Source organism: Salminus brasiliensis, chromosome 21 (genome assembly GCF_030463535.1).
Source record: "Salminus brasiliensis chromosome 21, fSalBra1.hap2, whole genome shotgun sequence".
In the NCBI taxonomy this organism is placed as follows: domain Eukaryota; kingdom Metazoa; phylum Chordata; class Actinopteri; order Characiformes; family Bryconidae; genus Salminus; species Salminus brasiliensis.
In genome coordinates, this window is record NC_132898.1 from 12,594,056 (window position 1) to 12,620,937 (window position 26,882).

At 41.8% G+C, this 26,882-nt stretch overlaps 1 protein-coding gene across 3 annotated transcripts in view; it reads right to left on the reverse strand.

Annotated features, from left to right (window-relative positions):
- iqsec1b (IQ motif and Sec7 domain ArfGEF 1b) overlaps positions 1 to 26,882 on the reverse strand; it is a 286,544-nt gene that overhangs the window by 191,522 nt on the left and 68,140 nt on the right. For all 3 annotated transcript variants that reach the window (XM_072666404.1, XM_072666403.1, XM_072666408.1), the window contains exon 2: positions 14,711 to 14,746. In XM_072666404.1, the coding sequence (XP_072522505.1) occupies positions 14,711 to 14,746 (36 nt within the window). The remainder of the gene's footprint in view (positions 1 to 14,710; positions 14,747 to 26,882) is intronic.

Genomic DNA, 26,882 nt, shown 5'->3' on the forward strand with positions numbered 1-26,882 from the left:
AAAAGCACGGAAATGAAGTAATTCAGCACAAGCAGAAGTTGGGCCAGAATTCCTTGACAGCAAACACTTTTACGTTTGCTGTGAAATTATGTTGTGCTCACAATGTGCAAAGTTAAAACTGATATAACCACACATGAGAAACGAGCTGAGCCATTAGGGTCTGCCAGCTAATCTCAAAACAAACCCACTCTGCACGTGCCCACTTCCAGGCCCACTTTCTAAATGAGTTGATTGTGTTTAATGTTAATTTAACTGCTGTGAGCGAGACTGTTTGGCTGTTTAACTGTCAAATATAGGCAAAATAAATGTCTGGCTTGGTGTAAAGTAGTTAGTATGACTTCCAGAGGATTATTATGAAGGAAGGAAAATGAAAACTGGATTGTTGCTAAAGAATGTCATAGTACAAATAGTCTTTATGGGTATGAATCTATGGGTATAGATTTGAGGCTGCAGATTTAAGGTTTACCGTCTCTGGAACTCTACAAGGCAAGACGAGACAACCATATTCACAATTTGTGTTGGACACAATGGAATTTGGCCTCCGCCTTTAACCCATCCGTACAGTGAACACACACAGACGGACACACACACACACACAGACCGTGAGCACACATGACCAGAGCGGTGGGCAGCCATCACTGCATAACCCGGGAACAGAGAGGGTGAAAGGCCTTTCTCAAGGGCCCCACAGTGGCAGCTTGCCGAGCCCGGGTATCAGACCTACAACTGTGTCATCAATAGGAAGATGGACAGTGCTAAATACAGGGATATTCTTGAGCAAAATCCGTTTTGGTCTGTCAGTGATTTGAGACTGGGACGAAGGTTCACCTTCCAACAGGACAATGATCCAAAGCACACTGCTTGAGTGGTTAAAGGGGAAACATGTGAATGTACTAGAATGGCCTAGTCAAAGCCCAGACCTTAATCCAATTAAGAAACTGTGGTCAGACTCGAATATTGCTGTTCACCAGCAGAAACCATCTAACTTGAAGGAGCTGGAGCAGTTTTTTCTTGAAGGTATGGGCAAAAATCCCAATGGCAAGATGTGGCAAGGTAATAGAAATTAATCTGAAGAGATTTGCGGCTGTAATTTCCACAAAAGGTGCAAGGCACTGTATGTTTAAATGTACCTCACCATATTTACATAATAACTCAAAGACAAACTAGTCAAAATCAAATGTGTGGCAAAACAGCAAGAATTTCAGCCACGTGATAGCAGTGTTACAGTATCGGTCTCTCCAAGACGCATTCGTCCCAGTACAACCAAAACACCAGTAATATAATTGGCGCTCAACAAGAGGATTTGCATATTTCGTCCCACACAGCAATCAGGTTTCAGTCCGACTAACCGGAGACACATTTGATAACCCAGTAAAAATGCATGTGGCTGAAATGTCATCAAGATCCAGAGACGAGTCACATTAAGTCACATTATTCTTGAGCTGAGAAAGACACCAGTGAGATTTGAGCATCAGCAGTGGATAAAGCAGAAGCTCTGTGATCGAGCTGCTGGTTAAACATGCAGGGCTTTGGTTCTGATCACACGGCCGCACAGCTCCGCTCTACTGCACATCAGCTGTCAGGGGGCTGCTCTGTGATGGACAGAAACCAACACACACACACACACACACACACACACACACACACTTGCCCAGTGCCTGTGGAGCTGCTGTAGGCGTGAGTTACCTTCACAGCTGCTGAGGAAGAAAAGGGCGAAAAGATTCCCGCAGGAAAAGCAAAAGCATGACATCAGTGCTTGGATCCACTGCTGCAAGACTGCTCAATTTTCCAACCACATTGCTTATCCATGCTTCACCCATAAATGCATTCTGGGGCTGCATCAGTATGGGATTGAAATCAATATCCGTATCTTTTTCAAGTATATACACTATATCGCCAAAAGTATTCACTCATTTCATCCAAATCTTTGAATTCACGAGTTCCAATCACTTCCATGGCCACAGGTGTATAGAACCAGAGCACCTAGGCATGCAGACTGCTTCTGCTAACATTTGTGAAAGAATGGGTCGCTCTCAGGGGCTCAGTGAATTCCAGCATTGTTCCGCAATAGGATGCCACCTGTGTCCAGTGGTGAAATTTCCTCGCTACTAAATATTCACAGTCAACTGTCAGTTGTATTATAACAACGTTAAAGCGATGGAGAAAGACAGCATCACAACTTAGTGGATTTCATGTGGCCTTCAGATCAGAAATGGGTTTCCATGGTCAAGCAGCTGCATCACCAAGCGCAATGCAAAGCGTGGGATGCAGTGGTGTAAAGCATGCCGCCACTGGACTCTATTGGAGACGTGTTCTCTAGAGTGACGAATCACGCTTCTCTGTCTGGCAATCCGATGGATGAGTCTGGGTTTGACAGAGTCCTGACCTTAAAACAATAGAACACCTTCGGGAATTAGAGCGGAGCCAGACCTTCTCGTCCAACCTCACAAATGCGCTTCTGGAAGAAATGGTCAAAAATTCCCATAAACACACTCCTAAACCTTGTGGAAAGCCTGCCTAAAATAGCTGAAGCTGTTATAGCTGCAAAGGGTGGTGTGTGAAGGCAAGCAAGCAAATACCTTTGGCAATATAGTGTACTGCCTGATACAGATACAGTAATATTATTTACAGAATGTGGATATTTGGGATATACCTGAATAAGCTTACAGAGATATACACAATAGCAAAAGTTTTGTGACACATGCTCACTCACTCACTTTAGTTTTATTTTAGTTTATCCTGTTTTTGTTGGAGAACTGCCTCTACTGTTCAGAAAAGGAAGATTTGATTGTATACAGCGACAAGAGCATTCGTGAGGTCAGGATGTCTCATGATCACACTTCACATGTCCCACATGTAGCATGACCACATTCCACCATTACCATCTCCTCCCAAAAGTACTGGATGGAGCATCATCATTCCAGAGAACACAGTTCCACTGCTCCACAGCTCATTACCATGGGGCTTCATACCCCTCTAGCCCATGCCTGGCATTAGATGTGGTTCCAATGGGTTCATGTTTATCTGCTCCAGAGAGTCCTTCTCTATAGGTAGCACTTCTCTACAGGTACTGGACAAACTGTGTGTGTGTATTTGCACATTTGTGTCAGCAAAGGGTGACAAAGTAGCTGAAGGAGATGTCCACAAACATTTGGACATATAGTGTATAACCTAATTTCTGCAGGTTTACAAATGCAGTAAACTGAGTGAAAGGTCAGCCTCACCTAAACATTCTGATTTCTGCTGAGTGACAGGTGAGAGGGAGGGATATCCAGAGTGTGTGAGGCCAGCTATTCGCTTTCTGCCTTTCGGCCACGGATGGCTCCCCAAGGATTGAACATGCGATCTCCGATGATAGGACCAAAGCTTTGAGTGGCGCCATTTGGGATTTATGCCATTACAAACAGCCATTCGGCTCAATTTTCCCTTTTTGGATTGGCTGATAAAAAGGGACACGAATAGAACCTTTTTTACCTATCAGAAATGGGTGGGGGGGTTGGGGGGGTGGGGGTGGGGGGGGTGCAATTTACAGCGTAACAGAAAGAGCCCCTATCTTTCCATAGGATAGAATGGAACTTTAAACAGAATATGTTCCGCTGACTGAACGCAGCCTAAGGCGTCTCCCCATAAAAGCTGGATAATGCATTTAGTGGGAGGATAGTGAGTGAGAGGGTTCTACATCCCCACCTGCAAATGCAAAAGAGCCTGATTCACTTATTTCTACTATCTTTGCCCACTAAGTTGTGTTTATCTCTAAGTAGAGATTGGCAATACAACAATAATTGTTATTGTAATGCATTATCATAATACACATTTTAGGAACAGAATAATAAATATATAACTTCTGAGTGTATCACCAACTTTGCCAGTATTTGAAGCAATATCATGTAGAATTTTTGCCGGGCTTGGTACTGTGCTATGGCATTGTGCAATGCGGCCGCTATCCGGTGTGCATGGCTTTAATGGAGAAAACAGTGATTTGACATATTAAGCACAGTGATTTGTACGCCCGTAACCGTGATCTTTTATTTAGTACAACAGAAACAAGTTCAATTTCTGAAGTTTGGTCTCAACAACAATTTGAGTCCTTACCTTGAAACCAGATCGATTCCAAATGAGGTTGAGACAGCTTGTTTATGGTCTCCACCTCAGTAAACCTCGCCAAACAAATAGTGAAATATTAGGAAGAAATATCTCATTATATCTCAAAATGTATCATTATATGACAGCAGCTGTAACGGTTAAATACTTGCTGAAGAACAGGAATATTGTTACTACGGCGTTTAGGCCTGTATGTAGATCTGCAAAGCTTTCTGCATTAGACATGAACAATAAAACGGCTCACAGATTTAAGGAAAAAGGAAACGGAACTAAAACTCCATTAAGCTAATGGCTAGCACGGGCAATAGGAAGCAAACGCTCTGTGGTATAATGCATGACACTCTCTTTAATGAATTCTACACTTTATGGGGCTGCTCTTTATACTGGGAGAGACTGGATCAGCCAGTCTGTGAAGCACTGGGTCTGTCAGTAGTTTTCCTGTCAATGTTTTGGGTCTATGATCAGCACAGCCTCAGGGGGAAGCTTATTTATAGAGAACGCTGGTGAGTTCAATGGTGCTCAATAATTAATGACGCTGTAGCCTGGCTGTGTAATAAGGCTGGTCTGAAACAGCAATTTACCGCATGTTACTGAGATTTTACAATACACTGGTTGACAGGGCGGATAAAAATAAAGGACAGAAGGAGAAAATGAGAAAATGTACACACACACACACACACACACACACACACACACACACACACACACACGTCAAGAATCTAATCAGTCAATCACAACACTGATATAAATCACCCATATATGTTGATGACCTACAGTGTCAGCAGTATCAGCAAAAACAAGCTGCTAATTGACAACTTTCATTGGCAACTCTTTTTATTAATAAGTCAGTATAGCACTTCTTAGGTCCCTAAAAGCAATATTCTATAATCTCCTGCTCCCCAACACATCTGCTTCCCAACACTTACTCTCTCACACCTTTATTCATTTCAGCCCTTGTTCTCACCCCCTTCTTTCCCTCCCTCACTCCCCAACACTCTCACCCCCTTCTTCCCTCACTCTCCAAGGCTCTCGTTACATAACGCCTTCGCTCGCTCCACTCCTCGCTCACTTTGTCTCATTTCCAAACACTTATTTGCTCACGCCTTCATTCATTACCCCACTTACACTCACTCCCTTCTTCGTTCCCTAACACTTTCTCACGCCTTCACTCCCCTATACCCTCACTACTTCACGCCTTCACTCATTACACTCCTCACTCTCACTCCCTCCTTCCCTCGCTCTCGCTACTAAACAGTCTCACTCCCTCACGCCTTTCTTCTTTTCATCCTTCCCTCACTCCCTCCCTAACACAATCACTCACACCTTCACCTATTACACCCCTTGCTCTCACTCTCTCCTTCCCTCACTTTCACACCCCAAGAGTCTCACTTCCTTATTCAGTCACTCGTTCCATCCCTTGCTTACTCTCACTCCAAACGCCTTTACTCACTTCACCCCTCGCACTCACCGTCTCCTTCATTCTCCCTCCCTGCCCCACTCTCTCTTTCCCCTCATTTTCACTCACGCCTTCACTCGTTCCATCCTTCACGGTCACTCCTTTCTTCCCTCATTCTCACTCAGTCCTTCACGCTCTACTGCCCTCCCAAACATTCACTCCTTCACTCTTCCTTCCTGCCTCACTCCCTTACTCTCTCCTTCCCTTATACTCACCCTCCTGCTCACACACACAAATTATTGGTCATGACTGCTGAAGATAAGCGCATTCTGAAAAACATAAATAGTGTATAAACTGTCGTCATATTAGAACCCTATGATCTTCTAAAAATTCTGCTCCTCGTCATGAATAGTTCATGAATGAACTCCTAAATATGGTCAAAATAATATACATCCATCGACCAATTCGAAGAACATTCTGCCTCCCGAAATCACACACACACACAAACACACACACGCATGCACAAGACTCCACACTGAAGACGTTGATGCTAAATGAGCCTTGATCATATTTGAACACTTAGAGACTCTCAGCTTCTGGTTCTGTTTCAGTGAGATCAGAAACTCAGCACGTCAGCACACTGCTGCTGTACTGCATATCAAATATCTTCATAATGCTTTTTCCAACGGCACACATACACACACACACACTTTCTCACACATACTTCCCACACCCATGCACACAGCCAATGGCCTTCCTCACTTAACCTTGGTGCTGGTCGAGTAGAACAGAATGCCATGTCAGCAAACATTTAACACCAACACACACACATATGAGAGGGCAGAGAGAAAGAGAGAGCACGAGAGAGAGCACGAGAGAGAGAGAGAGAGAGAGAGAGAGAGAGAGAGAGAGAGAGAGAGAGAAGAGAGAGAGCACGAGAGAGAGCATGAAAGAGAGCACATGAGAGGGAAAGAGAGAGAGCACGAGAGAAAGAGAGAGAGCACGAGAGAGAGAGAGAGAGAGAGAGAGAGAGAGAGAGAGAGAGAGAGAGAGAGAGAGAGAGAGAGAGAAATCTCATGTCTTTCTAAAAACACCAGAGCTAAAAGCAGCAGCACAGTCAGCAGGGCTTCCGCACACAGGCCTTTTCCTGTTACTAGGGATGTAAAATCCCCAGAGTGTTCAGCTCTGTTTCGGACATTCAGTGGTCAGTAGGGCTGTGTATTGGCAAGAACTTACAATTACTACCAATAGAATAGGACTCCATGGAGCGGCTAGTTTGTGGATTGGTGTGGCGCAACAGATAACACCACTACCTGCCACTGAGCTACCATACCATGTGGGAGAGTGGGGTTCGATTCCTGGTCTGGGTGACTATGCTGCGCTACACCAATAAGAGTCTTTGGGCAAGACTCCTAACACTACATCGGCCCTCCTCTGTAATATGAGTAACCCTGGAAGTCGCTCTGGCTAAGAGCGTCAGCTAAATGCCGTATATGTAAATGTAAAATGTAAAATGTAAACATGAACCTATTCATTGCATTGAGCTGTGGAGCAGTGGAACTGTGGTCTCTGCACTGCACTGTAGGGACAGTTGCTCCAACAGCAGCAGGATAAACCGTTTAATACTTTTGAATTCAAAAGAAACAATGAATGAACGAACAGGTGTCCAAACACTTTTGTCCAGATAGTGTACAGCAAACATGCAACATTGTAATTGTATACGGTTAGAATAAGGGGAGGGAGTGAGGGAGGGAGAGAGAGAGACAGAGCGCAAGAGCATTAGGGAAGACTAATAAAAGGGAGGGAAGGAGGGATGGGGAAAGAAGGAAGGAGGAGGGAAGAGGGGGACAAGCAGGCAGTTAAACTTCAGAGCGAGAGGATAATAGGTAAATGAGAAGGAAAAACTCCTAAGAGGACAGTGACACACACACACACGCCCTTGTTCAGGAAGAACAGGATGTATGAGGAGTGTATCTGCAGACCCATGCTGACAGAACAGCATCTGCAAGCTGCTCTCACACAGACAGCTACAAAGGTACAGACTCCAGCTTCAGCCAGGGATGAGACACTTTCTGATTTTAATAATGTACCAGCGGATAAATCCCAGTAATAACACCGCCTTTAAATCATTCTGACAACCGCTTACAATCGGTTAACAGTGGCAGTGGTGGTGATTACAGGGGCGTTCTGAGAACGCCTTCTCAAAATCTTGGAAGCGCACTTCTTTAGGCCTTCTTTACACAAAATACGGACATGACTTCAATCACTGATGCTGACTTCAATATTGCCCCTTGCTGCCGTAATTAGTCGCTGTAGTCAATGATGTTGAGGCTGAAAATGTGTCATTAAAATTTTTAAAATATATGTAACTTTAGTTGATGCATTATTTTAACAAGATTTTACTTTTTTTAGGTCTTCAGTTCAAATAACAAACGCTTCCTCATTGGCACTACCGAACTGCTCCATGAGCTCAGCCATTTCTAGCTCCACTCAAGACTACATTTTCTACAAGCTACGAGTTTCCAAAGACCCAAAGCATCGAAAGTATGAGAGAACCTGAAAGTTGCACGAAACAAAAAGGTGGTTTGTACACTGGGCACCTGCAGAGAGCCTAGTTTAGCGATGACGTCTAAACGTGTTTGATGTAAGCCTCAGTTAGCTGGAAGACGGTCTGCGCTGTGCTGTTTAGCCTGCTAGGAGTCCAAACCCAACAGAACCGGTCTCACGTTGCTTTTATATTACGCTCAACAACAGTCACTGGACTTTGCTCTCAGACACAGATTTTATTCTTGTTTCGGGAGCTCAGCTGTTAGTCAACAGCAGTGACACTGGCTGATATTCAGTGGATCTGCAGCAGAGCTAGTTAAGCAAAGGCTAGCTTAGCGAGTGAGCTACAGATCCAAAACCATGGAGAAAAATCTTTACATTCAGCTCTCTGTCCTTTTAACAGCAGTTGCTCGATCTGACTGAAAATTGAGCACAGTGAGTTTTAAACCAGCAGTAATGAGCCTGGAATCTGTCCTGAATGTGGACTGTATTCGAGACAAGGTTGAAAATGTGCTTAGTTCGTCAGCCTGAAATTGTATAAAAGGCATGTAAACATGGAAACAACTGTGCTAACCAACACCCCACAGCTCCTCTCAAGGTTATATCATTTACTGTAAACATTGGTAATATTTTGAGGAGCCATATCGGCCCCTACATTTCCTGCAGTGTACTGCAAACTGTCAGAGAAACTGTGTTCGTTACAAACATTACAGAGCCTTTGACTCATCACCCGTTTCAGGATAAATCAAATCAATAACAATGATCAACATTGTGGACTTTGTCTACTCGTTTACTATAGCCTGAAGAATTTCTGAGCTGTAATTCTTCAAAATTCAATCTGGGCAAACAACGCCTTAATCACGAGAGTCAACATACATCACAGTGGTCCAGGTGTTCTTCCAGTTACAATAACAGAGACATTTTTGACAGGTTAAAATATTGAGAAACGTCGCCCGGGTCCAGATTTTATGTGACTGCGGAAATATGCCTCTTGCACGTTTTCTGAAAGGTGTCAACCATGAGCTATGCTTTTTCATCAAGCCTCTGCTCTCTCCGCACAGAAAAGCAAGGCTGCTTCGCACCACTTCAATTCAGTATTTTATAGCACTCCTAAAAACTAGAACCCCAAACTCAATAGCTTGAAACTTTTAACTGCCCTGAACAAAACAACCATTCTTCAGCTCAGGAAAAACAGAACAAGGCCTGTGGTAAGAAGAACCTACAATTTCAGACGTGGTCTATTAAACTCTACATTTGCATAACTCTGACAAACCAACCATTTTCCCTTTCTTTTCCTTTTTTTTAGTTTTTAAAAGAAGATGAATAATGCCTATGGTGAGAATCTTTTCACTGTGGTATTCTGAAGTCCTCAATTTGCATAACTCTGACCCATTTAAAATAAAGCGTTTAAAAAATAAATAACTGTCCAAGGACTACGTAACACCACCTTGAAAAGCAAAGCAGCACACACACAGGTATCTGTTGTTGGAACAGTGTGTCCTGATATCTCCTAAACACACACACGCGCGCTTATAGCATAACGTCCTTCATAATACATTTAATAGTCTTTTTTTCTTGTCCTCACACGGTTTAAAGTGTCCCTCAAAATTCTACATCAAACGCCAAACTACCAAAGATAAATGAAAACAGTGGTTGGACGCAACACTGATATCTGGCTTAAACTGCCAACTTGCATTTATCACGTTTCACATCAAAGCCTGACTGAGGGGGCTTAAAGTGGAGATAAGAGAGATAGAGGGAGATTTGCATCTATCTGCCTATCCACACACACTGTACAGTGATTTCATTTGGAGGAAACTGATTGCTACACTCCGAACGCATTTTCACTGACTTCAGAGAAATCTCATCTCTTTCTAAAAACACCAGAGCTAAAAGCAGCTGCGCAGTCAGCAGGGTTTCCGCACACCGGCCTTTTCCTGTTACCAGACGAGTAAATCTCCCACAACGAAGGCCAGCCCTGCTGCCCTGCCGGGCATTCGAGTGTACATGACATTTAAAAAAAAAAAAAAAAGTAGGTTGTTACTGCTGTTATAAGTAGTTTGAATATGCAATACTGTACTGGATAGTGTGCACTTAATTGTATTTAAGGGGGGGGCAATGATTATATAGATCTAGAGAGAGAAAAGAAGAAGAAAGTGGAGAAATATGAAGGGAGTAAGAGAGAGGAAGCGATGGGGAGAGTGAGAGCATACGCATGAGAGAGAAAAGGCAGAAATAAAGAAACAAAGAATAAAAGAAAGGAGATGAGAGATGGAGAGAGAAGAGACAGAAAGAGACATACACAGACAGGCAGAGCGGGATGAAATGGAGAAAAAGGGATGAAATACAGAAGTGACGAGATGGAGAGAGCAAGCGCGAGAGAGCCGGCTGGAGAGTGAGATCAGTTAAGCAACTGAGGAAGAGGGCAGAAGCATGCCATCAACTGCTTGTTTAAGGCCCTGTCACTCCATCCCTACTGGGTTCAGGACTTCGCCTAACTCACTCTGTAGAACATTCATCGAGTTCCTTTTCAGCCATTCAAACAGTCTATGGATTTATTTTTAAATCAATGTCTTCACTGGCAAGCTGTGTCGTCAACTTTTTCAAAACTCAAAAAAAGCCAAAACAAAGACATAAAGCTTCAAAAGTCACGGTCCATTTCTGAACCACAGGCAGGCTACCAGCCCGAGCGAGAAGTCCTACAATTACTTTTTCCTAGACAAAGCTGGTCGCACCTAGGATTGGGCACCATCTATTTTTCATACGGTCATACAGTCCCAAAATATGACCGAATGTACAGCATTACCTGAGGCGGGGATTGCAGTAAGCTGCGCAAGGAGCATGGATTATCCTGTGTTTACATGGCTTGCGTACAATCGAATTATTTGCGCAATTATGTGCAATTTTAAATCAAGGATTTAATGAATATTAAGCCGTCAGTTTGACAACTGCAAATGTTAACTGCTCAGGAGGGAAAAGCTGGTCAGCATTAGTTTAGTTAGCTTAGTTTAATTAATTACTTTATTTATTTACAATTAAACTGCATTATTTTTCATTCATGATTAAATAACTAATTCACTAAATACCTTGGTCAATTAGTTCATTAATTAGTTTAGTTAGCATGATAATCTGTTCACCACAGAACCATTACAATTCTGTCCGACTAAAACCCCAAGTTTAGAAGAGAATGACCGATGAAGCGACTTCTAGCTCAGTTACCGAACAACCTCAGTGCAGCTGCTGTTCACTAACTGATACCAGTTCTGAAGTCAGGCAGCTGGTATTGGGAGGAACAGAAAGGTGAAATGATACTGGTTCTGCAGTATATGGACCAGTGGCTGTTACTTCAGCACAGGCAGTGTTCCAGCTTACTGAGGCTCAAATCATGTTTTAATCAGGCTGAACTTAGCTGAACTAGCATAGCTTAGTTAAACTTTCAGCCTTAGTCAGACTAATATTGAACCGTTGGTGTGCATGCCAGCGTTTTTATGGATTTACTTTTCTGCCTAGAACTAAACGGTAAAACGCGCTCCAAAAAGGCCAGTCCCTGCTAAGCTGACAAGAGAGGCATTATGCAGCTCAAACATTCCGATCCATTGTGTGATGCCGTATTATTGACAGTAGAGCGGACGCACAGCATTTTGTCTTTTTCTCCTCATTAACTGCCCCCTGCTTACAGCCCTGCCCACTCACACTCCAGTCTGTTAATTACTTCATTACAATGCTGACCACTGTCCACTGTTGTTGAGCTTGAGGTTTCTGCATTAATCTAATTTCTACCTAATAGAAAGGCTCCTTAATACACCTTTCTACTTTGACACACTGGGAAGGCTCCTGCTTCTCCTGCTGTTACAGTTTTCCCCCCTCCAAACGCTCTGTGTGTATTTCACTGGCTGATGAAATCTTGGCTCAACAAAAAACCCTTTGTGTTTCAGCGTGACAAACTATACTGTTCCCTTTGGCACAAAGAGAGGGGAATCGTTTGCTGCTGGAAGAGTTCCACAGGGACCCTGAATGTGGAAAATTGGTCCAAAAAAAAAATAGTTGTACCTTCATAATCTGTAATGCATTCAGTGTCAATTTCTGCCCACTAGATGGTGCCCTGCTTTAGCTATCAGGCTGTTACTTTTATCGACCAGACAATGGCCACACTTCCTGACAACACTGTTAATTGAGCCAGAGTAGCTGGTTTGTCATATGAACCTAAAGCCAGCTAATTAACAAGCAGATAACTTGGACAATAACTAAGCAACAGGACTTGCCAGCTAGCTATACTGGGCAGTGCCGAGTTAAAGCAGCAACAGCAGCGCCTTTTCCCAAGTACTGACAGTGCCCTGCTGTGTATTTAAACTAATAATCTATATTTCAGGGATCTAAAAGACATTTGAAGGAATCTGCCTAGAAACGCCCTTGGACATTTTATCAAAAAGAAGACAATTACATGTACAGGGCCTCCTTGATAAAAAAGAAATTGTGGTGTTTGAGATTTCTAATGAGCCATTTTATCAGCTATCAGATACATGAAAAAAAGAGTAAAGGCCTATTCACACTGAGTCTCAATGATGTCTTTTATATATCTGTCAGACTTTGATGCCGCATACATTTTTCAATTAGAGTCTGCTACATTTTGTGTGTTGTACGGAGATTAGGCTGACCAATCAGAGCGCTGTTGTCTTGGTTGCAGATCAAACAAATGAGCATTAAGACGGCAGCAGCACAACCCATCTTGTTTGTAACAGAACACAAAAGCTTTGACGACAAGCAGCAACACACTGACTACAAGCATGCAGAAATGAACCTCTTCAACACCTCAGGACTACCAGTGGTTCCGGGTCCCCGCCCCCACTTAGGATCAACTCAGCCAGCTTGCACTGCTTTGTATGTAGTTACCGATTAGCATATTAGGGTGTAATAAAACCAGCCTGATCATTACAAATGAAACTATTGTGTAAGAGGAGAGAGAAGCTGGTTAGCATCAGCATTTTTTCTGGTGTTGATTCTGTAGCCCACTCACTAAATGTACCCTTTGCTTAGATAGCTTGACTACAGACACAGGCACTGACTGTGTTCCAGCTAACTGAGGATCAAACCACACATGTTCACATGTTTAGAGGATAATGTCTTAGGTCTTAGGAGTGTTTTAACGGTTTTCAGGCACATTTAGTAGACATTTTTTTTCCTGCTCTTCCATTTATTCAAACTCACAAATACAATTACGGTGGGCCTGTTTTTTCCAGCACCTGCTTTCAGAGTGTGACCTCACTTAAATGCACATGAGGGAATGAGCTTATTAAAGACACAGAACAGACATTCTAAAAAGTTTGAAATACTGTGCTCATTTGGAGGTCAACATTTTTAAAATACAGCGGTATACTGCATTACGGTCATACCACCCGACCCTGGAACTACACAATGAAAACATGTAAATGTCAAGCCTTGAACAAGCCAGAAGTTTAATTAAGAGTGCTAATTACTTCCACTTCACATCCACGCCTGGCTGCATCTCCACACCAGTAAATAATACATACATTGAGCAGCTGCACAGACACATCAGTCTACTTTACTACATGCTTCATCTATGGATTCCAGGACAGATGTACAAATGTGCTCTGAAGTGTAAGCTGCTTATTCAGGTCTTCAGAAGTGCTACGATAAAACATCTGCTCACAAGGGCACCAATCGTTTCGAGCAGTTGACCTGCTCTGGGCGTACATCTATCACCATGATGAAGAGCCTCCTGGCTCAACCTTGATGGAAATAAGTGTCCACGATATCAAACCGATGTGTCAGGAAGACAGATGGTACAAACATCTTTCTTTCTGGCATCAGTGCAGAAAAGTAAGCTGGCAGCCATTTCCACATGATGAAGAGATCTGCTGCATGAGATTTGTTTCAGCACAGTGAACATCAAATGTAAAATGCATTTTCCAGCCAATTCATTTCTAAAACTAAAGAAAACATAATCCAGATAATCCAGAAATACAAAAACAGCCTGTATGAACAGCCGCTCCAGTTTAGCAACTCGTCCTCAAAACACAAGCACACTGTTCATAGTCTCCTGCAATCTCCTGCAGTGGTCATGCAGAGCCTGTTCCGCCATGACCAAACACCACCAACGAATTCAGAGTTTTACCAAAGGAGGCGCTGAGTGTCTGTTGAAGCTCCTTATGAATAAAATTGAACTTCTGAGCCTCACGAAAGCATTTTGGGCGTTTTAAATTTTGATATGATATTATTATATATACTATTAACACGTCTTACTTCCTAGAAGAAAGCCTAAGTCAAACGTGTGTCAGACGGGTGTCAGCTCGTCAGTTATCTTACTGAACGTTCTAAAGCAGCTGCCAAGTGTTAGGCTTTTGGAGACAGACAGAGTGTGGATTGTAGTGCAGATTAGATGCTTCTGCACCAAACCCTATAAAAAAAATAAATAAATAAAAAAAAAAATAAAAAAAAAAAACACTGGTCCCTCAAGGACACAGCTCCAAGAACGACAAGAGACACTTCAGATAGACAGATACTGACACACATGTGCTAGCAGTCATGAGAAAAGGCATGTCTTTTGGAATGATATGCATCAGAGCTGGAGATGGCCATGCTTTAGAAGACGGCGACTGAAGCTGAGAAGTATGGTGACGAGAGAGAAAGAAAAGAACTCGTGCTTACCTGACATTTGAAACACGCAAGGCTTCACCCTCAATCCTGAAAAAGCAAAAGAAAAGATAGAGTAAGGAACAAGGACAAAAGAAACTGCATCAAAGATGATAGATCTAAAATAAAAAAAAACATTCAATATTAACTTTTTAATAATTGTAATTTAGGTTATATGGGAATGAAATACATAATAAATACACATTAATGAAGCAATAATACATAAGAGGGAGTGCTATAACACAACATACTGGAACTGGTGTACTGCGGTTGTAGTAGAGGAGTACTCCAGTGCCAATATCTTACGTTATGGCATGACCCTGACATTGTGATTATACTACAGTTCTGTGAGCAACTCTTCTTTCTATTTTAAAATCACCTGCTGCTTAAGCAACACCCTCAGACTACGTCCCTACATCCAAAAGTCAAGGAACAGTTCATTATTTCTTAATTATCAGGGTTACGAGCAACCAGAAAAACATGTTACAGATTTCAACACCACACACACACACACACACACACACACACACACACACACACACACACACACACACACACACACACACACACACACACACAGCTAAAGTTGCTTTTTTTATTCGTCCTTGTTCCAATCATCCGTTCTACCTTAAATGGTGCAGCAGAGGCTTCAGGCTTCCTCTGATTGACTGATCCAATTCCGTGTCTCAATCCACAGAAACCTACCCTACCTAGCCACACTTGTGATGAGCACTGCTCTGCTTTAACCCCACGTCTGTGTTTAGTGTGCAATTTGGGACGCCTGCCGTGCAAAACACAGTGTGAAAACTCCAGTGTTCAGCTATTGTTAAGTTTCAGTGTAAGTATTGGAAGCATCAGGTTTGAACAGTGCTTTCAAAGCCAACAGATTTTACGAAATCACAGCATTCCCGCTTGAACTCGCCCCTGTGGTCAGACTGAGTGGGAAAACATTCTGCAACACGACTGCGTTTATTAGGGAAAGCGGCCAAACCGGGAATAAAACAAGCGATCATCTGCTCAAGTAGGACTCAACAGCAATCCATCCACCTTACCAAAGAAGCTATGGTACATGGAGGAGTGACGTGTACCCACAAACGTGGAGTAAACCTTTAGGAGTGTTTACGTCTGTGTTCAGGCACATTTAGTAAAGTGACTCTACCAGGTGTATTTGCTTTTCAGTGTAATTTAACTTAGCATATCGCTAAATCTGAAGCTAAAGTGGGCTTATTATTTTCCCACCTGCTTTCAGAGCGCGACTTCACCAAACAGTGAGCTCCCACACGTTGCTGTGTCTGGATTCCAGAATGGCAGTAATCCATTCGTTTGTCTTTTCTTCAGCTTTCAGCAGTTTGTAAAAGTATAGCTCTAAATTCCTGAAACTGTTTGTACAGTAAATCCCACAACAGCTCTTTCCCGTTTTGTGCATTAGGGGTCTTCACACTGAGCGCCAACTCTGCCACTCAGTCGGTCTTTATGCCACTCAGTCGGTCTTTATGCCACTCAGTCGGTCTTTATGCCACTCAGTGGGCGCGGCCACAGTGAAGCAGGCACATACCCTCTATGCATCCCAAGAACGTCTCTCTGCAGACCTAACTGAGGCAATCATTCAGAGACCATGAGCAACATAAACTAACACGCTAACTATAAGATAGAAAAGTCCACATAAAATATGCTAACCATGAGCTAAAAGAATAAACACAAACTAACACACTAACGCTAACACAGTAAACATGAGCCAACACAGTAAACATGAACCATTTCCTGTTAGCGTGAGTGTGCCTAAACTTGAACTCACTAAAATGAGCTAACAGAGTAAACTAACAGAGTAAACTAACTCACTAACAAGAGCTAACAGAGTAAACTAACAGAGTAAACTAACAGAGTAAACTAACTCACTAACAAGAGCTAACAGAGTAAACTAACAGTAAACTAACAGAGTAAACTAACTCACTAACAAGAGCTAACAGAGTAAACTAACAGAGTAAACTAACAGTAAACTAACAGAGTAAACTAACTCACTAACAAGAGCTAACAGAGTAAACTAACAGAGTAAACTAACTCACTAACAAGAGCTAACAGAGTAAACTAACAGAGTAAACTAACAGTAAACTAACAGAGTAAACTAACTCACTAACAAGAGCTAACAGAGTAAACTAACAGAGTAAACTAACTCACTAACAAGAGCTAACAGAGTAAACTAACAGAGTAAACTAACAGTAAACTAACAGAGTAAACTAACTCACTAACAAGAGCTAACAGAGTAAACTAACAGAGTAAACTAACTCACTAACAAGAGCTAACAGAGTAAACTAACAGAGTAAACTAACTCACTAACAAGAGCTAACAGAGTAAACTAACAGAGTAAACTAACTCACTAACAAGAGCTAACAGAGTAAACTAACAGAGTAAACTAACAGTAAACTAACAGAGTAAACTAACTCACTAACAAGAGCTAACAGAGTAAACTAACAGAGTAAACTAACTCACTAACAAGAGCTAACAGAGTAAACTAACTCACTAACAAGAGCTAACAGAGTAAACTAACAGAGTAAACTAACAGAGTAAACTCACTCACTAACAAGAGCTAACAGAGTAAACTAACTCACTAACAAGAGCTAACAGAGTAAACTAACAGAGTAAACTAACAGAGTAAACTAACTCACTAACAAGAGCTAACAGAGTAAACTAACAGAGTAAACTAACAGAGTAAACTAACAGGGTAAACAGAGTAAACTAACAGAGTAAACTAACAGAGTAAACAGAGTAAACTAACAGAGTAAACTAACAGAGTAAACTAACAGAGTAAACAGAGTAAACTAACAGAGTAAACTAACAGAGTAAACATGAGTTAAACTAAAGGTGCTCCAGAGAGATCATCCGTTTAGTTTTTCCTGTTTATTCAAAGCTTATTCCTTTTTCTTTCCTTCTTTTTTTCTTTTTAAATTAAGCACAGACACCGCCTTCCTCCATCTGCCAGGAAGATCTTAATCGATGCTCTTTCTTTACCCTGCTTTTGGCACATCAAATAAAACTTCAATTTGAAACGATCCCTTAACTCCATTTTCATAATCAACACAGCAGTGAACATGGCACTTGCAGGAGTGTTCTACCCAGGAAAGTGGAGCAGAACTCTGGTACGATATCTCCAAGCTACAAAGACGTCGGTGTGGTGACCCGGGAAGTGTGAAGAGTCAATCTTTTCTTGGCTCGCACAATCTAAAAGCACTCCCCTTTGGAGCTGGAATTGAGATACATTACTTCTGTGCTGTTTTTCAATTTCATGGCTCAAAGCAAGCTTTGTGTTTGGGTAAACAGCCACAGCTGAATAATACAAGACATTTTGGGGGGTCTTGTCATATTTTCACTGTAAGCAGCCTCACATCTTTAAGAGGTCAAGGTGTTCTCATAGCAGTGGGCCTTGTGTTTCCCGGTGCTCCTGCAGCTTCATGTGCAGTGCACAGTTAACCACAAACACGCAAACGGTTAAAACTGTACACAACCAGAGCCAGACAGCATTCTTCTCAGAGCTCATCCCAGACGAATACATACAAACCCACCAGAAAAATTCTAGATTTGCTACAACTGATAGCTCATCTCTGTTTGGAAAGGAAAACTTCGGAAAGGTCTACAGCAGCCGCATACAGGGCTTGGGTTGACCTCCCTTGCGTAGTCAAACGTGACGCATGGGAGTCATGATTTTGGCTCTGGGTCCCTGCAGAAATATCCAGCTCAGGACCAGGTTTCTGCTGGTAGCTGGTTTCAAACAGCCCAAGGTGGTCTTTTATGGTCAAGGTGGTTGAAAAGCTGCTTTTGCTGGTAAGACAGCTGGTTGACCATCTTATCTTTTAACCAGCATAATGTGCGTTTTTTTTACGTTTGAAGGACTAGTTTGGTCAGGCTGTTCGTCCACCAGCATGGTGAGGCTGGTCATGCTGAACATTCAGTGTAAGTAATCCTGTTCACTGGTTGACCAACTTGGTCATGCCCGTTTTGCTAGTCAATCAGCTTGGTCAGACTGGTCATGCTGTTCAACCTCCTTGGTCATGCTGGTGACCCTGGTCAATCATCTTGGTAGACCAGCCTAAACCATCAAACTAACAAAAAACATACCCTCTGCCGGTCAACCAGCGTGATCAGTTTGAGCTGGCCAGGCCCACCCATGCCAGGCCTGCATTGAATAGAGGGGTATGAGGTCCGTCAGCACTGGTCTGTGGAGCAGACTGGAGTTACGGGGCTCAATTCAATACATATGCAAGGAGTCAGAGTGATGTTTGTGATTCAGAACTAATTATCCCACATCCGTCCCAGACCTCACTAGCCCCCGCAGTATTCCAACATCTAGCCTTTCCAGGAGATTGGATACTATTAATAGCCACTATTAATACCCTTTACTTTACATACAGCACATGTAACTTTACATTAAGCTGATGACAGATGTTAGTCTTGCGGATGTAATCTTGCTGTTTATTTAGTGTTTATGTATTCTGAACTGTTCTACAGAATCCAGCAAATGAAATGCACTGTAGTTAGTTAGTTACACCCCCCCCCCCCCCCACCACCAATCAGTGCCACTATAAATAAAAATCAATGTGTGTGAGGCCCCAGTACCGGTATAGACGACATATGATAATAACAAAGTGGTTTTCAGGCTGTAATTGGCCAGTTAATACCACCCCGCACCTCGATGGGCTACTGAGCTGCGAGAAGCTCTCAGTGTGTGATGGAGAGCTCTAATATTCAGGCCAGTGGCAGCTCCAATACTTTAGGCCTCTCAAGGCTCAGACCCCATTCAATAATTCAAAAGAATATATACCTTTGGGATAGTGCTCTGTCAAGACTCCGCAGGTTTCTGTGAGCACTGACCAAAGGCAGCCGAAAGGCTCGCTTTTCAGGAGACCTGGTGAGGCTTTCAAACCTTTGTCTTTGTTAAAAAAATAAAAAAAAAAGACAGGAGGCTCCTCCATCTTCCAAACAGGGAGATGACTAGGCTACGTGTTCGTATAGCAACCTTTGGGCGCAGTGCTGTGAAGGAACACACATCAAAGTTTGACGTCAGCATGTCAGCATGACCAGTGCTCCGCAGACTGAAAGCAGTGTTCTTCACAAGAAAACGTACAGGTTGTGTTGCCTGTATGACAAAAAGCATAGGCATATTTAAAACTAAACGGGAGATCAGGTAATCTCCCAGTGTACTGGAAGTATTAGGGAGGTCCTAATCCAGTTTTTTTTTTTTTTTTTTTGCCTTAATGCTGAGTATCGGCCGATTTTGATCAGATGTGTGTTTCTATACATAATAAACCCACACAATCCAGGCACGATGTGCTGCTAAGATGTGCTGAAGTTAAAATAGTTATATAACTATGGACATTATGGACTGCTTTAGTAGCCACATTTTTAAAAATGACAAAGACACTCATAGTTAACATTTGTGTTGGACGCAGATGGAATCTGTGCAGTGAACAAACATACTAGTGAGCAAATGCACTCCGCGGACGAGTACACATACAATTCCTGATCCACTGGACTGAATCGGGACGTTTCTAGAAAGCTTAGTATTCCCGCCTACCAAAATGTCAAAAGACCTGTTTTTACCCCATGGGTTTCAACACTGATGTGTTTACTTTAGGCCTGTTTTTAGTGTCTGGATATACGTTGACCGGATTTTGTTTACACCAGACATTCGTAGTCATTATGGCCAGATTAGATCGGATTTTACTTTCTCAAGTACTTTCCCGTGGATCTGCCTAATTATCCTAACCCGATCCAGCTAATTTTGTTTGTATCAGAACCGATAATCAATCCTAGTAGGTCATCATTTAATGCATTTTTAATCCATTACCCCCCCCCCTCCCAAATTTTCTCCCAAAATGATTAAATTCAAATTACCATCCACTATATAGACTTTTACCATCAAACAATACTACCCATTCTGGAAATGTCAAAGCTAGCACGTGCTTCCTCTGAGTCACATGCAGTCAGTCACTGCATCTTTTGCCCGCTAACGCAATGCCATCGGTCAGCTGAACTCTCGGAGGAGATTGCTAACTGCCAGTTCTGTTACATCAGTAAAGAAGCGCCTTTGTTACGCATGTACCCCCGACATCAGCTTGAAGCTCAAGTCCTGCTACAGATGCTCGGCTCACCCAGATTCACAGAACGACCTAAAGCTTCAATTCAATGCCACCGTCATGTTCAAGAACAGCTAGTGGGGGCTAGTGGTTAGCCTTTGACTAATTAGCTAATGTTGCACTTGTTAAGGAATAGCTAGCAAGGCTCTGGTGGCACAGGTCCACATTGATCAGGCTAATTGATCCACCTTATCAATCCTTCAATGCAAGTCTATTATTCGGACATCATTTCCTTGCAGATCATCAAGTACCATTAAAGCATGCTAAACAAAACAGGAGTTCATAAAAAAGGTTTGAAGGTGAACTGCTTTGATGGGGCACAAAGCTGAGGTTTATGTGATTCCGGCCTACAAAGACATGCACAAATCGTTACAGATCTGGGCACTTCAAAGCTAAAGCTATAGCAATCTATGTCCACTGGTGTGGCCAGGAAACAGATGACCGCTTGATCTGTGTCCTTTTATTTTTTGATGATGGTTTTTTAGGGCTACTAAGCGCCACTACTCAATAAACACTATGTGGACAAAAGTATTGGGACCTGCTTATTTGTTGTTTCTTTCAAAATTAAGGGCATTAAACAGTTTATCCTGCTTTTGTTGGAGTACCTGTCTCTACTGTCCAGAGGAGAAGACCTTATACTAGATTTTGGGGCATTGCTGTGAGGGTTTGATTGCATTCAGACACAAGAGCCTTAGTGATATCAGGATGTTGGATGACCAACAACTCATCCCAAAAGTATTAGCTGGAGCACAACCGTTCAAGACAACACAGTTCCACTCATTTCTTCTCTTTCACCATCTCAGAGACTTTAAGACACTTAAACATTATTTAATTCATGCGGACTGGCTGTTGTGTTTAAGGAGGACAGGGTGACGTTAGCTAAGAACTGTTGGAACGACCACAGTGGACCTCTTTTAAGGTCACCAGAGCTGAACATGATGTTGACTGGACACTGCTGATGCAGACATAAGAAAATATGCTATTCTATAGTTTTCTGTTTAATCAGCAATATTAAGTTTTGAGAAGGGTTTAATGACCAATCATAGATACCTTTGATTTTAATATAATGTATAATTTAATATATTGGATCCTTTTGATTTACATATAATTTACATAAAGATATAATGGCTTTGGTAAAGTTTGTGTTAGGTAAGAGGAGGAAAACCCCAACGGTAATCCCACTCCTCACCTTGTCTTCTTCTTTCTCTCTCTAGGGTTGCTATAATTATTTTTATTTTGGTTTCTTTATTCCTGTGTGTAATGCTAAAAGCTGAGTAAATTGTAATATCCTAAATTTTAAACTTTGACTCATGGTCATCTCATTCTTTAGGACTGGGAGTTTTCACATAGTTTCAATGTTTATCCTAGTCATGCCGTGGTGAATTACCCAACGCTGATTTCCATAGCAAGCTACAGCACAGACAGCCAATTGGCATGGGGCTATTCATTTTAGCTCCGTAACCACATTTACTACATCATGTTCACATAGGATGGGAAAAAAAGTCATTCTATCGGGGTGAGAAACGTGCACATGTCCTCGGCTGAGGAATTCATAACACTGCACAAATGAAAAACAACAGTGCTGCTCAATACAACGGTGCACCAGGTTATAATGACCCTAATCGTTATCACTCTAACAAGGTCCTATCAGGATCAATCATCATTCCAGAGCTTGTTTTCTTGACAGGCTTGTGTACACAATTAGATCACATCTTCAGTCTGCATTACAAATCAATTGTCAGAAATATGCGGCGTGTTACGGAGCTTGATATTCATTCGTTTCCTGCGTCTGCTTTAATAGCAGTGTGTTCTCTCTCTCTCTCGCCCTCGCTCTCTGGGTCTTTTTGTTAGGAGGAAGGATGCCATTCCACAGCTGTCAAAACAACAATCATGCTTTAAAATTCAGCTTATAACAACAGGCAAAATGTAGGGCCATTTTTTTGACATCCAGTTATTATTTTGCATAAATGGCACATCTAACCAGCTCTGCAAAGTGATGTGCATGGAGGAAAAAAAAAAACTCATCACCCCTGCCTCATTTGCCTGTTCAGACGCTCTAAAGTTGGCAATAGGCTTGTAAGATCATGCACATCATTCTAATGTCCTGTTGCACACTGTAGAAATCGTCGATTGCTGTTGGTATTGTGGTCACTAATAGCACGCACTGGAAAGAATGCATTTCTTGATTACCACTTCGTAGCACAGAAGCAATGCTATAAGCACAACTGAGAAACTGCTTAACCCAAGACAACAGCAGAGAAAGAGACAGAGGAGCTTATGTTCATGGTTTGGTCATTCCACTGCTGACACAAGTAAAGAGTGCAATTTTGCTTTCACTGTTTATGCTGGTACTTCTCAAGCCATGTCCAGAATGACGCAGGATGCATAAAAATTAATAATAAATATTATTATAAATAATAATATTAGTGAGCTTAACAGACAGCCCTGGGTACCTGGGTCTAATGCTACTCATATTTGAAACATATTTGAGCTTTTGATACCGCAAAGCTCAGTGTGAATTATCTGAAATAATGATTAAATAATTAAATGATGACAATACATAAAAAAAATTGCACAAATGAGAAAATACAATCAGATACCCGTTTCCTCCTCCCTGGTGGACTGCAAGTGTACCGCATGAACCAGAAAGATACATACAGATTTCATAACTTAAAATTTTAAAGGCAACATAACTGCTATGAGCAACTTCCTGATGTATTAAATATGATCAAAAATGTCATGCATGCAAAGGGCCATTTCATTTCATAATTGGTCAGAGGGTCAAATACAGATTCCAAAAATGAAACTTTTCTGGCAATTACTGGCAGCTGAACAGCCTGGGATGTACAGCACGTCTGTCTCTCGTCTTTGGACAAGTTCCTGGACCACTGCGTTCGGAGTACATTAGTACTGCGGTGTTCAGCCAAATCCCCCCATCAAAGGTTACATAAGGTTTCAGACTTGGTGGTGGAATCAACTGTGTGGTCATCCACACCAAAACCTGGTTAAAAACAATGGAGAGCCTTAAACACTGAATATGCCTTAATACACAGAATTTCACTGAATATGGCAGAATGTAACTCCTGTGGCATTTAAGGTGGAGATCAATCTTTTAATTAGGACGTCCAAACAAGGAAACTGCCTTTAGCTCTAGTCTGTTCAAGTAGAGTAAAACATCATCAATACAGAACTCATTTTCCTTTCCAAAATTTGCTAAAATCATCCAGAGATTATGAAATGTATATCATGGGTTGAGGGCATAATCACGCTGCTATATATTACAGTACATCGTGGAGAAGCGAAGTTTACAAGATCCTGTTTGTTCAAGGTTACTTGCGGATCGCGGAGCTGAACGCAGTGAATGGATCACTGTAAGGTCCAGGCATGACTAACAGAGGTGAAAAGAGACGGGACACGCCCAAAAACAATGACCATGCCATGACTGGGCTAAATGAGGGCTGTGAATGCGGAGTATAGAAAAAGTAAACTGTGAAAAGTCATACTAAACAGGAAAAGGCACTTCTTTGGCCGACAGAATCGAGCAACAATAGATGCAATTACAGCTCCCACCAGCAAAGCAGCGCTTTCACCTTGTGCACAGATGAATTAGGAGGATTAAACTAATTACTATTTCCTTGACTGCCTGTGCTTTTCGGTGCTCATAAATGGCTATTTATTCGGTATTGCTTTTCCTCGTGCTGAACAGCGCTGCCGCTTTGTTTCTGCTCTGAATAAGTGTTTAGCATCTTAATTGGAATAATACATCCACCGCTTCTCCTAAACGATTCGATATTCGAATTTCAGTCCTCCTTTTCTGGCACAGTGAGAGCAAACCGGACCCCCCGGAGGGAGACGTTAGCAGCTTGTGTGACAGCCAGTCTCTCAACACATTTAAATTTTCAGGCCGCTCGCACCACTGGGACATACGGTTTAAGGCCTCAAGGACGAAAACAAAAACAGTTTCAGAAAATAAATAAATAAATGGAGAAGGGGGGTGGAATCATCTGGAATCCATTCGGCAAGGAAGGTATGAGCAGAGTGCTCCATGAATTATTACACAGCAAACACTCTTGCTACTCTATTGTTGGTGGAAGCTGGTGGCTATAAATAAAGTCCAGCGTGATTCATCATCATTTCGTGCCTGACTCCACACTTCTGACTCATCACTGTCACTTAAATGTTTCCTACTGTAAAACGAAGCTTTAACTGTGCTTCAGAAGCACAAGATGAGTCAACAGTTTATGTGCGATTAATCATGTAAGCGAGCGGAATATTTCCAAGCCATCCAACAAATGCCAGAACGCAATCCATAAAACAGAGCGAGTAAGAAGAACGGTCCCATCAATATTCAGCACCGACAAACTGTACAGAAACTAGGCTCGAGGTCATATTACAGAAACATCCTATATTTAGTCCAGAGTTAAGATCGCACAGACACATAGTAAGATTTTTCACAAAGTCGGACGCCTACAGAAGCAACTAGGGCTGGGCGATATACTCAATATTTAAAGACTTCGAGATACACAAGATTTATCACAATACATGTAATCACAGACTAAATACTAAAGACTAAATATCAGTAGTGACAGATTCTTAAAAACTACTATACTACTATTCAGATACTCTTACAGAAGACTTTGATTTTTATTCAACATCTGCTGGTATTTATCTTATTAAACCAGTCTAATTACACTGCTGGTAATGAAACCTGTGGCCGATCAGGGTTTATTAAGCACTAACAGTCTCCTCGATATGCTTAGAAAAGCATATTTTTATCACGAATATGATAAAATATCGCCATTCTGCCCAGTTCTAGCAACTACAAAATTTTGTTCAAATGAGTCAAAGAATGCCTTTCTTCAGTATTCAGCTGTTCTTTAATGTACAAATAGAAAGTACACTCTTCAAAATAAAGCCACTCGAGGTTCTTTGAGAGATGCCATAAAAAGGATCTGCTTTAGGCTCCATAAAGAACCATGTTTGTTATAGAGATGCGCTTTTGTCAAGAACCTTTTTCAATTAGTAAAGAACCCTTACATCAAGTAAAGCTTCATTAGACCTTTAAAAGGGTTTTTCCATGGGTGCTTCATTTTTACTGGCTGGTTTACGTTACTGCGGCAGCTCATAGGAGCTATTGCTTTGTTTTAAACACTGTAGTGAATACAGTCTGTCAGTGCCCTCTTGGTGCGGTGCGCAGTTGTCTAACGAATTGTAGCTAGATTAGCTTTTAGCCCAGAAAAGATTTCTGCTCTCTTTCCCCAGCCTTAGCTTCTTCAGTTATGGAGTTTGAGTTTACCCTACTGCGTACACTAGCATCAAAAAGCTGCAGGCACAAGGCCTGGTTCACACAGCTACCCGAATTCTGAATTTCGAGTCTGAAAACTGTGCATGTATGTATAGTGCAAGTTTAATGTGTATATGCTGTAGTTCTTATTTTCAGTGTTGTGTTTCTACTACTGTGAGCACCTACTTTTTTCACCCACTTGCATCTGTGTTAATGTGATGTGATAATAAACCTGATTTGATGTGGATCTGACTTGAAAAACCAACAAAAATATAGTGGTCTCTGCATTTTACAACGTCACAGCTTTTTGTGTGCACATTTTATGTACACAACAGTTTGGGGATTTTACCATCAGAAACTTGCAACTTCAAACTTCCATGTACTGAACGCTCAAAATTCAACTTCAAGTCAAGCAGGGCTACCACGATAAATTGCTGTAGTCAATTAACTCAATGTAAGTAAATACATCATTGTAGCATTATTTTGTTTTTTAATTATTTTTGGGGGGAGGAAAATTAATCATTTAGATTAATAGACTAATCGCCAAAATAATCGATAGAATAAATCAATAGCAAAACAGTCATTAGTGACCACCCTAACGTCAAGGTAGATACAATTTTCCCATTCAAGGGCACCTTTAAATGATCTTAACATCTACATTATTATTGCATCTTATCTAATAATTCAAAAATAATTCTGACACACATGAACATGATGGATCATATTACACCTGTCTTCAATCAGCTGCACTGATTACAAGAATCTAAAAAAAAAA